The sequence below is a fragment of the Nylanderia fulva genome, unplaced genomic scaffold (genome assembly GCF_048542155.1).
Source record: "Nylanderia fulva isolate GAGA-0341 unplaced genomic scaffold, ASM4854215v1 Scaffold35, whole genome shotgun sequence".
In the NCBI taxonomy this organism is placed as follows: Eukaryota; Metazoa; Arthropoda; class Insecta; order Hymenoptera; family Formicidae; genus Nylanderia; species Nylanderia fulva.
In genome coordinates, this window is record NW_028190422.1 from 702568 (window position 1) to 718843 (window position 16276).

At 33.5% G+C, this 16276-nt stretch overlaps 3 protein-coding genes across 10 annotated transcripts; 2 read left to right on the forward strand and 1 right to left on the reverse strand.

Annotated features, from left to right (window-relative positions):
* Positions 1–33: 33 nt before the first annotated feature.
* On the forward strand, positions 34–3516 carry LOC114934957 (uncharacterized). Its single transcript, XM_085485219.1, has 10 exons — positions 34–355; positions 756–958; positions 1071–1175; positions 1348–1512; positions 1572–1820; positions 2179–2318; positions 2403–2549; positions 2693–2979; positions 3105–3272; positions 3367–3516. Exons 1-10 carry the CDS (start codon positions 262–264, stop codon positions 3468–3470), a joined length of 1662 nt encoding a protein of 553 aa, XP_085341345.1. The 5' UTR covers positions 34–261; the 3' UTR covers positions 3471–3516.
* mRpL38 (mitochondrial ribosomal protein L38) lies at positions 3274–5005 on the reverse strand. The gene is made up of 2 exons (XM_029307684.2): positions 3539–5005; positions 3274–3461 (listed from the first exon to the last, which is right to left on the reverse strand). The coding sequence occupies exon 1, from the start codon at positions 4765–4767 to the stop codon at positions 3553–3555; it is 1215 nt and encodes a 404-aa protein (XP_029163517.1). The 5' UTR covers positions 4768–5005; the 3' UTR covers positions 3274–3461; positions 3539–3552.
* A 108-nt stretch (positions 5006–5113) lies between these two features.
* LOC114934947 (inositol polyphosphate-4-phosphatase type I A) lies at positions 5114–16227 on the forward strand. 8 transcript variants are annotated; one of them, XM_029307663.2, is made up of 19 exons: positions 5114–5549; positions 5618–5675; positions 6049–6229; positions 7353–7439; positions 9013–9168; positions 9324–9524; positions 9908–10062; positions 10144–10316; positions 10519–10666; positions 10783–10898; positions 10982–11068; positions 11145–11305; positions 11468–11651; positions 11750–12846; positions 12937–13241; positions 13327–13544; positions 13704–14023; positions 14111–14378; positions 14788–16227. In XM_029307663.2, the coding sequence occupies exons 3-19, from the start codon at positions 6112–6114 to the stop codon at positions 14918–14920; spliced, it is 3927 nt and encodes a 1308-aa protein (XP_029163496.2). In that variant the 5' UTR covers positions 5114–5549; positions 5618–5675; positions 6049–6111; the 3' UTR covers positions 14921–16227. The 8 variants fall into 8 exon arrangements, with proteins under 8 accessions (XP_029163496.2, XP_029163497.2, XP_085341338.1 ...); XM_029307664.2 differs by having other exon boundaries at positions 12976–13241; XM_085485212.1 differs by having other exon boundaries at positions 9078–9168; positions 9307–9524.
* Positions 16228–16276: the final 49 nt, after the last annotated feature.

Genomic DNA, 16276 nt, shown 5'->3' on the forward strand with positions numbered 1-16276 from the left:
AAGTGCAATACTGTGTATTATCTTATATACATACATATATATATATATATATATATATATATATATATATATATATCTTTCTAACCGAATAGATATTAAACAAGTACTAAAGAGTTAGCGACATAGTTACCGCTCTCGTTGCCATAATAACTATAATATGCAATTAATTCAATCGAATAATGACAGTTATCTCGCGTGCAAATGATGTGACATTTAATATTCGATGCTACAGTCCATCAAAGATCAAGGAGCATCGGAAAAATGGGTCGAACGAAAGCTCCCAAAGAAATACAGTTAGAAACATGGCTTATCAGGGACAAAATAAGTCGATATCGTGGAATTCTAAAGTTACATGGTTAGCAATAATTAAAGATTATCATATAATCAATAATTCTTTGTCTCGCCAGTGAATAATAAATAAATAAACAAATTTTCACGACCCAACTGGCATAAAAATATCTTTATTGTTACTAAGACATGTTATTAAAACAAGATTTGTCTTGTGAAGATTTGTTTATTTAAAGATTATCAATTTTTTAATACGAATCGAAATAAAAATATATCTTCTATTTCTAACTGCTCCAGATAATGATAAGTGAATTAGCAGAGGCTTTATTTTAGTATCACTTCTTAATAGCGCATTTTATTCTTCAAAATTATGTATAAAGACTATATATAATTATATAAAAAGATCGTTATAATTGATTTAATTTTCTAATTACATCTGAATATATTTAATTTCGTAATATATCTAGCGCGCGATAAGAAGCTGCAGCTGTCGCAAGCTACAAAATTGAAATCAATAGTGTCAAGGAAGATCGCGTCTTTGGATGTAGACGTTAAAAGAGATCGTGAAATCATCACCGACTTGAGGGATGAAGATAAACAACGTGTACTGGGATCGCTGGCCGACCACAACCGACTATTTTATTTGGCGTTTAATCGTCTGAAACCATCTGTAAGAATAGATCAACATTGTCTTTGAATGTTCGAAGTAATCCTAATGTTTTTTAAAATCTACTAAAGATATCTCTGAAAAAATTATAATACACGAATATCTCGTCTCGCAGCAAATTTGCTCGGCGGTGTATGAAGATTGCGAAGTGAAACGTCGTTTGTTAGACAAACTTTACTACGAGAGAAAGAAAAAATTGCAACGAGGTATTGAACTACAGGTACAACTTGATTTTTACACAATATAATGTATCTATTATTTATATGGTACATCTAATAGTAGCTATAGGTAAATATATCTATGTACTCAATGAAATAGTATTTTGTTCACAACGTTTCACGTAAACCTTGAGCTATAGACTAAAGATTTGTTCGTTTGCTCTCGCGGATCAGTCGAAACGTTGTGTTCTTTTAACCGAGCTCGAGGAACAAAGTGAGGAATTACCGCACTGCGAACAACAAAACTTGATAGCGAGATTACAGCAATCCATCACGAAATATGACGCGGCGAAAGCGATATACTCCACGTACTTCTCGATGTTAAATATCTTGAGGAAGGTAACTTCTCTGTGCTAGGTCATTAAATATACTCTTATCTCCTCTGAATCTTTATATAGGACGCGATATTCTTCGTTACTCTGTTAAATAATTTAAAAGAAGATCAATCTTCCCAATGTAAAGCGATGTTGAGGGTGACGGTGATGGGTCAGCTGGCGGCCGAGAATCTGGACGACGTTAAACAGAAATATAAACGAATGACTCGTATCGTTTTGCATAATATGAAAATCAGAGAGCAAATGTTGAGCACCGTACGCTGTCAAGTGGAAGATTTGTGGGCTTACGCACAGTCCTTGGTTCGCATTGAGGTGAGTAATTATAAATAAAATTGATCCACCAAGATCCTGTTGTTTATCTTCTTTTGTAAAATTTATAAAAAGAGAGACAACGTTTCTGGATATATATAAAATTTTGATTACAAAAAATCTCTAAATTAATTATGAATTTATAAATTAAATTATATTTATAAAGAATTATAAATTATCTATAAATTAAGAATTATATAAATCTCTATAAATTTATAGAAAATATATAAATTCTTTATAAATTTTAATACAATGCATCTTGTACAATCCTATAATTATTGAGTTAAAATATATACTTTTTTCAATAATGACATGTAACGAAAATAGACTTAATAGAGTGTTTTCTTGTGATAATTTACAGAGTGACCATATTTTTGCAAAAAAAGATACCAACGCATCTGCCGATAAAATATTAGAAAATCAATTAACGCATCTAGAAAGTATTTGCGTTAAAGTACAAGAAACTTTACTCGTGCGCTCTTATTATGACTTATTATCAAGGTATTATAAATATTTTGCAAACACACTGTTTATATATTTCCTGTATAAATGTTATACAAAAATTGATTTTCTTCCTGTAATTAGGCTTGAAACCCAATACGAGCCGAAGAGAGCTTTGCTGGCGCGATTAGATGCCAATTTAAAGAATCGCGATCTTTTGTTAAACAAAAAGAATCAAGCTTTACAAATTCTCGAGAATCTCAAGCATTTTACAAAACCTGCAGCAGAACAGTAATTAATTGTTATACAATGATAAAGTATTGAGCAAGACTATAATAGAAAATAAATTTATCTAAAATTATATCAATATATCTTTTTAAACATATTTTAACTTTTTTATATTTAATATTTTTTGATGGATTAAAAAATCTCAGGTATAAAATAAACGGTATACACGATATGCTGGAACAAATCGAAATTGAGAAGAAACGCGAGAAAGATCTTAAAGAACAGAAAAAAATTCGCGGCGAATTATTAACAAATATCAGAGCAGCTTTACAAAATATGAACATGATGCTGCTCCGTATCAAACATAGCATCAAAATTGCGAAGAAGATACACAAAGACGTGAATAAGAATATGCTGAAAGAAAGTATAATCATCAACGATAAAGAAGATTCGGAAGATATGCTACTTGAACTTGAAGGAATAGACACTGATGGTAAAAAAAATATGTAATAATTATTTAAAAAATTGAACACAAACTCTTTCTCTCTCTGTACAACTTCTATTTGTTAAAACATCAAGTTACCAATTAAGAGCAATTTATTCATTCTGATTTTGCAGTTTTGGTACTGTTATCAAAAGTTAGTCGGAAAATAGGCATTCTCTTCGGTATGAGCAACTTTGATCTCGAGCAGGAAAAGGAAAATAGAGCGCGGGATCTCTATCAAACTTGTGTATCGAAATATACTTCCAATTTGATATTCGGAACTGGTGAAGAAGAACCGATTGGTAAATATTATTATTATATATTTTACACATTTTTATCTAACATACCAATAAGCTGTCATTGTTCAATATCCATATAAATCACATAATTTTACAGGACTATTGGTTGACCATGAGGTGGTTGACGTCACTATTCCGACACGAACAGACATCAAACTCCATAGCAGACAAATTATAGAGGCACATCTGAAACTGGAATAATTTATCGTGTCAAATCTATCATAATAAAACGCAAAATAATTTTTGTTTACTGTAAGTAATGCATTTACCATTTTATATCAATCTAGTATTCGATAAGATCGTTAACACGACCCTGTCCTCTCAACTTCTTTGTTATCTCAAATTTCAACCAGGAAGGCCTGTATTTATACGGATTATGAGCCAATGGGAATTTCAGTGATGGTTCTGGTCCTTTAAAAGGATGAACTTTCTTTAACTTTCTCAATAAGAACTCTTTCTTTATCTGCTTGGGATCGCGGTATTTATCCAAATAAAGATTGAAAGGTTGTTTTAAGGGAAAGTACACCTGTTTTCTTATGTATGGTTTAGGAAAATCATATTGAAATATTGGCATTCTTGTTTTTAATGTGTTATAATAGAATTCCTTGAGGGAGAGTTCCCAATCTGATTGGAAAAATGCTAAACCAGCAGGTGTCATTTGATCTTGATGTTTTCTATAAAAGTCCAGAGTTTTCCAGTTACGTTCCTTCAGATTCAAACAAGGCTTTTTCCTCTTATATTCTGAGAAATCTATGCGACAATCCTGTTTGTACAATACAAAGATATATCTGCAGTATCCAATTCCATATGGTGCTATTGGTCTCAAATAATCCACCAGTTCTTCTCCTTCTTTCACACGATTACCAGGAATGTTGCCAATAAACCAATGACAATATTCATTGTCTGGACTAGTCAGATTCCCATCCGGTGTTGTCATTATCAGAGTCCATAGCGATCCATCCTCTGCATCATATTCTATGTTAGGTGCATTGGACGCCTCATTCGGCTTGATCACATTACCAGTATAAACTTTGACCAATTTATCATTTTCCAGCTCGTAGCTTATATCTAACGGAACAGTCGGCATAAAGTAGGCATCTCCATACAGGTGTTTGTAGACATCATAGTGTTCTGCTATTCTACGAATGTGGAAAGAGCCGTCAGTTTGCAACCAGTCTTCTCGCATTTTTTGCATGTCTATCGATAGCTTCCTGGTGCGCGAGGCTCTTTCCAGGTCCGGATTTCTCCTAATCGCGATAATATCTTTCATCCAGGCGTTCGTTATCGTTCGTCTGTCAACTTTGGACACCGGGAAACCGATGTCCACCTTGAAACTCAACGCTGAATCCTCTCGCTGGAGTCGGATCTCTTCGAGACGTTGTTGCAAACTACGTGCGACCGTTGGTGGTTTTCCACGCATCCGATGACCATGACGAACGTGTTGACTCCTCGGAATTAAAAGATCATTGACCAAACGTCGAAAGAGTTTGATGGACATGTCGCGATATTTTACCGAATAGTTACGAGGATCAATGACATATTCTGTTTTTTACTCCAGCAGCTACGAGAATTTGACAGGTCAGAATTTTTTTTTTTTTTTTTTTGTAAATATTTAATGTGAACGAATTTAGTCCAATTGTAATTATTTAGAGACAATAGGTCAGAATTAGGTTATATTAGGTTAAGAATCGCATGGATACAAAATATTCCGTCAAGCATGAACTACGAACATACAAGATCGATCGTCGATCATTGAAAAGCAGACAGGAACTTTAGGTTCGAAAGCGCGGTTTCATGCAAACGCGGCTTAATTTTCTATATCTCTGCAATCAGCCGGCAGAGCTGATGTCAGTGACGTAAAAAGAAAAAAAAGTAGTGAAACCGAAACCACCCAATCGCGCCCAACGCACAGTCGTTTATCACTTTTCAGAGTCGGCAGGATGCCTGGTTTTTTGACATTCTGCCGATTGTTTTCCTTTTACGTCACGCGTCCTGGCGTTTCGTTTGTAACGAGTTAAATATTTGTCACGACGGGCACATCCTCTCGATTATATCCATTGATTGATATCTTTCATGTCGCACGTGTGTCTTGTCGGTTTCAAATTGATTCGATCTGATAATGTAACGAGGATGTGTAGTTTTTGGAGAACGGCCGTAATAAGAAACTCGTTTGATTTTTGACAGAAGTTTTTCTATTCATCTCTACAAACAAATCCCCGCGATAGTGTTATGGATTTTCGTGGATTTTGGCGCTAAATATAGCATTGACAAGCATATAGCGTGAGTGTAAATACTTTTTTGTCATCGCCGCTTTTACTTTATCTTCTAATCGTGTCTTAATCTTTTAGTATGTCGCAATGCTAATGGCAGCGAGAGGGGATCTCGGGAAACCTACCTGTAAAAATGGTATGCATGTTTTTTTTTTATGGTCTTTCGTTTTGTACAAAGACAAAATTATTCTTGAATTTCTTGAATTAATATGTTTTATTGATTAATTAAAATTAACATACTCGTAAATCTTTTATGACAATTGCAGCAAAATGATATTAGGAAATATATTTATATATTTGATAGTCACACATCTTTCTTTTTGCTCTTACAAATCATAAATATACATTTTAAATAAATGTATCTTAAAGCTAATTTTAACAACACTTCCATTATAATTTTATTTAAATTAAATAACTCGTTTAGTTGTTATAGAATTAATATAGAATAATCATGTTGCAAACAACATATAACATTAACTAGTTTTCTAAAGTTATTTCTCAATTTTCAGTACATAGAAGATAAATAAACTGAAAACTGTAAATATGATGACTTGATTGCCAGAAAGTGCAAGATGAGATTCAATAAGCAGGAACTATTAACTCTGGCCACGCAGCCTTCACAGAAATTCGAGAAAGAGGGTGTCCTGTATGTGAGAGAACGGCAAGAGGGCTTCTTTCGCAGAACAGAAAGTGAGTTAAACTATATCTACATGCAAACACTAAATATTTTTTTAATTAGACCAATAGCATTATCTTAGCATACAAAACTAATGCATGATTACTCTTATTATATTATATGTCTTGACAATACTTATATGATGTATGAATTCTTTATTTGATGTTTAATGTACAGCCTGTTTATCTTGTTTAGATTGTTAATATAAAATATGTTATGACTAAAAATATCATGAGTAAAAAGCTGCATTTAAAACTTTTAATAAAATATGTTATGACTAAAAATATCATGACTAAAAGGGTTGCATTTGAAACTTTGTTTTAGTAAGAAAGAGAAGATAATGTTTTTATTTGTTAATATCATTTAAAATATTTTTAAATTTACTAGAGCTTGTTTAACATTTAAACATATATCAATAGTAAAGAGATGTATTAAATGTATATAAATGTAATATTAATAGGTATGACAGAATTTGTTGCACGAAGTAGATTTTATCAGCTCCCATAAATCGCGTCCTATATGAATCGTGATAACAGCGAAGATATGATAATTCATACTATCTCTCTCTGTTCTTTTATATGGTATGGCTTTGCACGAAATATAAAACATATGTTTTGAATAATATCAGCATTTTGTGAAAATATTAAGAGTAGAGAAGTTTATTTAATTATTCTTTTTTTTTTATAAATTATACATTATTCTATTTCTATTTCTTTATATGCAGTTATTTTAAATATTAAAATAAAATCATAATAATTTAAATAATATACAAGATAAAATATTTAAAAATATGTTGAATAAAATTTCAATTTTAATTAGAAGATATTTTCATCATTATTATGATGTATAAAATACATAATCCGGTTAATTATGACCACTAAAATATATTTTATCGTTTCAATCGATATAATTGTTAACAATCGATGACAATTAAAGACAATTTATATTAACGAGATATTGAACCGATAATAAAAAGATCGATAAATTCTTATTTCATTTTTACGCAATTAGTCATAAATAGATTCCCCCTGACATCGATGCACAGAAAAGATAAATTATAAATAATATTCGCCTTTTTTCCTTTATTGGGAAATCGTTGTGTGTGGCAGCTATGAGTACCTCGTGCAATTTCCACAGGTAAAAAACCCGAGAACAAAAATCAGAGAAGAAGGTCGCATAAGAGTCTACGAAACCTCAATTGCGTTACAACTGGCGCGAGCAAAGGTACTTTAATCCGAGTACATCTTGAATATATACGTACTTTTGCTATATATACGTACTTATTTGAAATCTTTCTCACGCTCCCGTCACGATTTTTACACAATTAACACACTCTTTAACGATCCGATTAATCTTTATTAACATGTGTAGACGTTTTCCTCGACACTTGCAAAAGTAATTTGACACACGCTTTTATGAAATTAATCTCGCATTTCGTTGATTGCATATTAAAAACTGGTTGAAGGAAAATTGAATAAATAAACTGGATATTAAACTTTTAGCTCAAGCTTAACAATAAAAGATTTTTCTTATAATTTCTTGCATTTAATATGCATGTCAACTCTAATGTCTCTTTCTATCAAGTTTATAATTAACTACTTTTTCATTAGCTTTTTCACTATTTGATGACATAGCTGATTTGATGTTTGATTACATGCGTATTTATATTAAACTCTTGATTCTCGATTTACTAAAATGCATACAAATTTTTTAGAATTAATTCTTATTGATTAATATCTTGTAATTAATATATTAATTAATATATTTATAGTAAAATATATTAATTAATAATTAATATATTTTACTTGGCTTATATTATACGTAATTAAATGTACTTAAATTATGTTCATCAATTAATACTTGAATGTATAATAAATATAATTCTTCTTAATAAAAAAATGAATTAAACGCAAAATTTGCATTGTTTATAAGACATAAAAAAACTCGCTTTCGGCGAATCGAGAATTAATTGCATGTGGAATGGAATGGAATGCTTTGCATGTTTCATATAGCTGTATTCCGACAGAAGCTTCATATATAAGAGGGAAAATCGTAGCGGTTTATAATTCACAAATATTTGCGTCACGAGACATATTAATTACATAATTATATTGCATTAAATTATACATATATACATTTTATAAATTTTAATCCAGAAATAAACATTTTTAATATACATACTTATGCAATATATATCTATATATATTAAAAAAGAACATATATAGGAATCTTGATTTGAATGTGTCGCGAATATTCGTGATCACTCAAGATCGCATTGATTTTAATAAAGAGGATGAGAAGGGAAGAGATTAAGGCCATATATAGCGATGTGATAATGAATCGTATAAGGGCAGTAAATCCCACGAGAAAACGTGTCCGCTCTCGAAAGGGCGTGCCTTCAAGATTGAATATGTCATGTGTTGTTCCAAATATAGAAATATCATAGAAATATTTTATATAAAATTAAATGCGAAAAACGATTTATAATACAAAGCATTTATTTTAACGCTAATCAATATTTATATACATATAAATTTGAAGTTTGAACGCTGCAACAGATCTACTTTTACTTTTAATAGCTTTTACATTCTCATTTGGATTTATTATTATTATGTATCTTCGAAGATTTAATTGTCGTTACTAATTATCACAAAGGATTAAATAATCTCTCTGTTCTTCTTCTTCTCGTTCTATCCTCTGTCGCTTGCTAGCGTACGCGGAAAAACCACCCTAACAAAATCTTCCAGCGTACGAACGGTTGTGCCTAAGCCGCTGCTCTTCTGCTTCTGTTGTGCAGTAAGTCTCGAACGATGGTGCAGACTGCGAGGCAATCTTTTGTTCTATTTCAAATCGCGAGAGCAGTGGTCGGAACCGCTGGGGGTGATCATATTGGAGCAGTGCACTGTTCGCGTAGATCCGCCCAGCAATCACGTCCCTTACGGATTCAGCATAGGCAAGTATATTGTCATCCGCAGAACCTATCTTTCTTTTTTTTTCTTTTTTTTCTGATGATGCAACGGTGCATCGACGACACGTCCGTCGTCGTCATCATTTTGCATGTGTGCACGCGGTTTCAACGTCAAAAGCACAGAGGGAAACGTGTTGCAGTTTTCGACGGAGGCTTGTTTCAACAGTTAGGCGCCAATACGGCCGAAGAGAGGGACAGTTGGTTGCAAGCATTGCAGTTGGCCAGTTACGAGTGCATGCGAAGTCAATTGCTATCGTTGCGACAGCGCATCGAGGCCTTCAGCGAACACAAGCACGACACCGACATTCAAATGTTGCGATTGCAACGTGGGACTTTCACAGGTTGTGCGAGAATACTGAAAGTAGAATTTTTTTGCTTGGAATACGCATACTAATATACAAAAAAAATAACTGAATAAAATAACATAGTTTAATTAACATGTTCTGTAACACATTAATTATTAATTGGGATTATAAGGTTGAATGTATAATTTGTTTATAATATTAAATATTATTTAATAGATTGGCAAAAAATTTATCTCAAGATTAAATTTTTAAAATTATTTAACAAAGCTTTTATATTTATTGTTCAATTTTTATTAAGAAGAGAAAGATATCGACATGATACTTGTTATAAAACAGTTGTACTATTCAGTTTTGTATTTTTATAAATAATGTTGAAACGTAATGATCCATAATTTAATATATATATATTATTTTCTCAGATCCGGCGGAAGTACCAATGTGCGAGATATCGCTAGCCTGCGATAATTTATTATGCGATGGACACGGCCGTCCACCTACTCCCGTTTTAGAAATAGATGTGCAATCGAAATCTTCCAAAACTTGGATTAAGTATGCACGAACGGAAGTTGTTGAGGTAACAACACAAAAAAGTATTTAGAATAAAACTTTTTAATTTATTAAACAATTTGCATAAACGTTCTTTCATTAATTTCAGCGAAGTAGTAATCCAAATTTTTTAACTACGGTAAGCTTTCGAGCTAGCGATGGCTTGACTACTGAAACGAGAATTAGAATAACCGCATTTGACGTTAGGGAAAGAGTGAGTCAGACCGCAACTCCGATAGGAAGCGCGATAGTTACATTCAGCACAGTACAAGATACTCCAAGGTAATTGTATTATCTGTATATCGCTATTGAGAGAGAATAAAAATAAAATTCTGTAAAAAAAGTAAAACTTTTAAATAGGATTTTTAATTTTATTTCTAAATTGAAAATTTATATTTTAAGGAATGTATTATAATTTTTTTATTTATTAGCTTTCTCTTATTTAATTATTCATTTTTAACTCTTTATTCTTTGTTGGTTTTAGATTAAGGATACCATTAAAGTCTGCGAGAACAACGACAGTCGGATTCTTAACGATTAATGTGTGGAATTTGGAAGCTGAAGATAAAGGAAATAGTACAGAAAGTACACCATCGCGGAATGCAATATACAGTAGTAACAATCAACAACAGGTAATTAATTTTAATCAACAAGTGCCTTAGATAAATTCGTTTTTATATTACTATTATATAAAGATACAGACGTCAAATTTCATTCTAATCTTATATTTTTATGTAATTCTTTGCAGCTGCCTTCGCACAGGCGCTCCCAATCGTTACCTCCAAGACTAGGAACAAAAATCAAGTTTCCACATCAAGGCCAATTAAAACTTCTCTTTGCAAATCCATTTGTACAGACTTATAGGCAAGTTTCTGCACTTTTGACAATTAGGATCAATTTAATTGATGCGTTTATAGCTATAAACTATGCGAATATATTATGCATAGATTTCACTCCGGACTAGGCGGTGATATATGCGTACATGAGATTATGGCGGAGAGCAAACTTTGTTTCCAGTTTCCTCAGCATTTATTGTAAGTGTATTTCATATTGTTATATATATTATGAGCATAAAATTGCGAAGGAAAGTAACGTAGTGGCAAATTTTAGGGGTATTTGGATACAGGAGGAAAAAGAATTGCTACAAGAAGTAGCCGGAATGGGAGAATTAAGGGAGCCTTGGCATACAAAACAAATCGAATTGCTCGATCGTCATCTTCATTTGTTACATCTATATTCTCAAGCCAAAGAAAACTTAGCTGCTTATAAAGGCAAGCATATTTTTATCTATATTTTTTTGAAGTTATTTTAATAAAGTTTATTTTATAAGCAAACAACAATATTAACTGTTTAAAATATATGAAAAAAGAAAATAAGATTTAGTATATTTTAAAAATATCTGACATTTTTACATTTGATGATTCAAATTTCAGGAAGTTATTTCAAACAATCGTCGCGAAAGAATGATCGTACTCTCGAATTCGCTCCTTTGAATTTGCATCTTCAAAGAATGTGGGTACACAACGACACTTTGAACAAATGCGGATTTTACGATTTTATTAGCGTAGGAGCGTTCACCGCTCATTCCCACAAAAGCAAAAATGGCGGACTTATAAGGTATATAATATAAAATTAACATATACACTTTTATCCAAGTCCAAGTGATTGCTAAGATACAATTATAATTGTTAATATATATATATTTTTTATTGCAGATTGGTGCAGGCACTAAAGGAGTCGCCCATGCGAAGTAATCAGCTCTATCAGGGAACATCCAAGATTACAATGGCACATGACGCGATCCAAGCGATCAAACAATTACGCCGGGACGTTGTAGAAGCAATGAGATCCTTGATGAAACTCGCCAAGGATAAGCAAACGAGCGGGATGCTGCCGATATGTGAGGATATGATTACGAAAACCAGGATCTTACTTAGTCTGTGGGATCCGGGCTTGGTGGAAGAGGCATTAACGTTTCTGGAAGAGTATAAAGTCGCGAAAGTTCAAGAAGATTCGACTACGACATCGACTACATCGGATGACACTTTGACGCTAGACTTCAGGGTTAATCAATCCTTATCACCATTCAAACGGATTACTCAACAGTTAAATTTTGATCTGAAGAGTCCCGATTTTGATGACTTCGTTACGCCTGATACTCCCGAGTGCGTGCAGGACATTTGGTCGAAAAGCAACATTAAAAATGGCGAATACGCTCCCATATCATACTCCAGAAACGAGGCGCCCAACAATAACGCCGGCGAGAGTGACGTTGTAGAAGAAAATTTTGTAATATTTCCGGATGTTGAGGACTATCCCAAGCAAATGGAAATAGAACAGATCGACGAGAATCTTCAGCGAAATTACGATAACGAAAAAAAGGAGGGTTATGACGATGAAAAGGAAGACTTGAAGAATGACGCCGATCCGTGCAAGCGTTTTCTAGATACCCAAAAGATGTGCAATTCACCGTCTGCAAATTATTACAAACCTACAGACGAACCGGAACCGTGGGATCTCACTCAGTTGAATATTGAGGCAAGCGTTATGTGCCTCGTGTCAAAAGTAAAGTTTCTTTGCGGCAGATGTAGCAGTCCGGCTGTACGACTACGCAACAAAGGTAGTTTAGGCAGATCGCAGAGTCTCAAGGGTTGTCTGCCGAGCAATCGACACAACGTCGAAGTCGTTACCATTCAACCAAAGAACGGTCTCAAGTGTGAGGAGTCGAACAAATTGCTGGACGAGTCGAACGAACAGCGGCAACAATCCAGTCCAGGATTAGAGAAACCAGCATTATCTAAAGCGAAAGAAGGTAAAAAAATCATATAATATTTATGAGTAATTTTTTATGCTTTTCTAGAAAAACCGTAGTAAAAATGTGCAACGTAATATGTATTATTAGGGATAACCGATACTTATTGTAACTCATCTTCCAATGAAGTGTGCCAAGCGGTCGACTCGATGACACGAGTGATCAAAAGTAATTCGGGACAGAGGAATAAGTTCACCGAGGGTCTGGACTTCGCGTCGATCGTCGATTGGACGAGTGAGCTGAGACCGAGCATGAAAAAGCTGCGGCAAGCTATGGACGGACTGTTAAAAACTGCCAGACTAACCCATTCGGTGTTTCGTGTACAGGAAGATTCGAAAGCGGCGCAGCGCGCGTGCAACGTTCGTTATAGAAGAGACGTTTGCTTCAGTCAAGCGGTAAATCTCTCATCAATCATCTAGCTTATTCCGCGTGGAACAAAGATATGTGAGAAAATTGAAGAATATTGCTCTTAACTTCTAGCTGACTGCCTTAGTGACCGGCATAATGGCGAAATTATGGTGCCAACGACCTGACCCGATGTTTTTGTTAATACTTACAACTCTGGGACCATTGGTTTCCTTCGAAGGCCTTCTTAGCTATTACGGAGATGAGATAGATATGTGGGGTGACATGGCCGTAGCTGTCGAAGACACGCACACCGTCACATTTACTCTGTCCAGATGTGGCATACAATCCAGGTAAAATAAGAATTTTAAAAACATTGCCATTTTTGAATTAAATTATTTCATAAATTTTATTTAAAAAAATATATATATATAAATATATAATTAATATAAAATTTATATATATATATAAATTATATGTAAAAAATCTTTATCTGAATGTAAATATTGCAGAATCGGAAGAAAAGCTAACACCCTTCAACTTCCTCTACCTCGTGTGGTAGGATCGCGAAGTGCGCTGACGGTGATACTTCCGGTTCCGGATGCGATTTACTCTCTCTTGCCATTAGTGCCATCCTCCCGACAAACGTTATCGTTCAATGTGACTCCGGTGTTTTTCAATATTGGCATTAACGAAATGGCTTCCTTGGCCGAGAGCCTCGGTACTACGAAACCGCAAGAGAAAAGCAATATGGATAACTTTGACAGGCTGAACGAGTATTACTTGAGATTTAAGAAATTGAATCTACCGACAGAACCTACATCTACGCGTTGTAAGTATAAAACTAATATCCATTTAAATAATTTTTTAATCTAATCTAACTTTGATGATAGATTTTAAAATTAATATATTCTTCTAGTTGCTGCTAGGTCGATCCTGGGTCATACTTTGTCGGATATGATAGTCAATTTAAAGATGTGCGTGCAAGAGAAAGTCAACAAGAATGTAGAGATCTTGCAATTATCTTCGCAGATATGTCGAAAAATGCGCGGTTTAAGGTTCACTAGTTGCAAGAGCGCGAAAGATCGAACCGGTATGTCGATCACTCTCGAACAAGTCAATATACTGTCGTCGGAGTATCATTTAGCCGAGGACGAGTACATGAGAGCCCTCGACTGCATGCGAAGGTAAGTGTAAAAAAAGGAAATATTTTAAAAGATATCTTTTCACAGAAAATGAGAACATTTGCATACATCTTTTAAAGATCTATATTATTATATTATTATGTAGATACGAAAGATTATATAACTTTGACTTTTTGCAAAACTATCGATTAATTGCAATCATATTTTTATGAGAGAATTTTATTCGCGATTCCAAATAATTGTTTGCATTGCAAATATAATTTTTCAAAAATTTATAAGTTTTATAATATATATTATTAATATATGTATAATATATATTACATTATAAAAATTTTATATTATATATCTCTTTCATAGAAAGTTAAATGTTTTGAATCACTTTTTTCATATTATTTGGGAATGTTGGAAATTTTGAATTATTCAATTCATGCGTTGCTCCGTGCTGTTTCAGCGAGGGCTGTCGCCGGGAGAATACGTGGAAAAACATAGGTGTACGCAAATACGCGTTTAATAGCTTGCAGATTCTAACGTTGCCCAGACTCTATAGACCGCCGACCGGCACGTACGGATCTGCTCAATCTTAAGGAACCCAATTAGCATCACGTACGCATATTATATTATGCGAAATTCAATTTCACTCTTTCTGGCTGTGTAATCACGGATTAACTTCCGTAGAGTATGTGCTAAGTATGTAGTACTTATTACAAAGTAGCGGAGACGTCGAGATCGTCGTTCAGGTAACGTGATTCTTTATAGAGAATTTATTGGGGACACGCGACTGGCACACGACTGGCACGTGTTAGGCATACGAAATGCAATCAGGAGCGTAGCAATAGGGGTAGCAGAAAAAAATGCTTCTAGATTTTCTCGTTGAATTTTTTTCTACGCATTCTAATGTTTAAGTAATTATTAGCTAATATAATTATAACTAAATAGAAATTACAAGTTTTGTTGTCGAGCCATAACAATAGCTATGCCCCTTCCTTTGAAAGCATCATGTACTAAGTACATTATTATCTAAACTTGCAACGCAGAGTAGACGAGAATATGCCGATAAATTAATTACGTAATATATAAATTAATTACAAGGTTGGCTGAAATTGCAGGAAGTGAATTGGATTAGAATAAAAACTCCCTCGTCGATTTTTTATTTTTCCACTTTTAGCTCTTAGGTGATTCTTCCAGTGTCATTAAATATAGCAGTTACTCTTCCATTTTTCGTTTCTATTTTTTTTTATGCAAGTGCAAGCTTTTAATTTTGATCCGATTCACATTCTTCTAATCCGCAATTGTTGGCGAGTTTTTGCAATATGCTTCGGATATCATAAACGCTAAACATCATTAATTCGATGCAAATACATTTCGTGAAAAATGTTGATATAAGTCATGAATTATCGCAATAGTTTTCATCTCACATTTGCATCACTGCACGTGATTTTTAGCGCTCATATTCGCAAAATACGATATTGCAAAAAGTCTTCATTGTACATGTATCTAATTGAATTTATCGTATTTGTTAAATTGTTATTTATGGGAATAAGTAGCCGGTGCCATCTTCTGCCATATAATTATTCACGCAGTATCCGAATAATATTAGCATCATTTGAAAAAGTCTCGTGAAATCGCGTACATGTTATTCGAGAATAAACGGCGTTGTATTTAACGGGAGAGCGCTATTCTTTCTCACACGTGCGTGGAAAAAATTATCGTGTTATATCCAACACTTTATCGTACAAAAGATTCCAGACACGAATAGACATATAGTCGTATTTCCATCACTCCAATTGAATAATCTACTAATGCGTTACCGTATCCGTAAATATAGACTCCAGTGGTAGATTCCAATGGATTGGAGATATATTGTTTTCAATAAATTATTAATTTTACCTGATGTCGAATCAACCGTGTTTTTTGTCCCGTTTTTAATTAAGCGTAGCGCA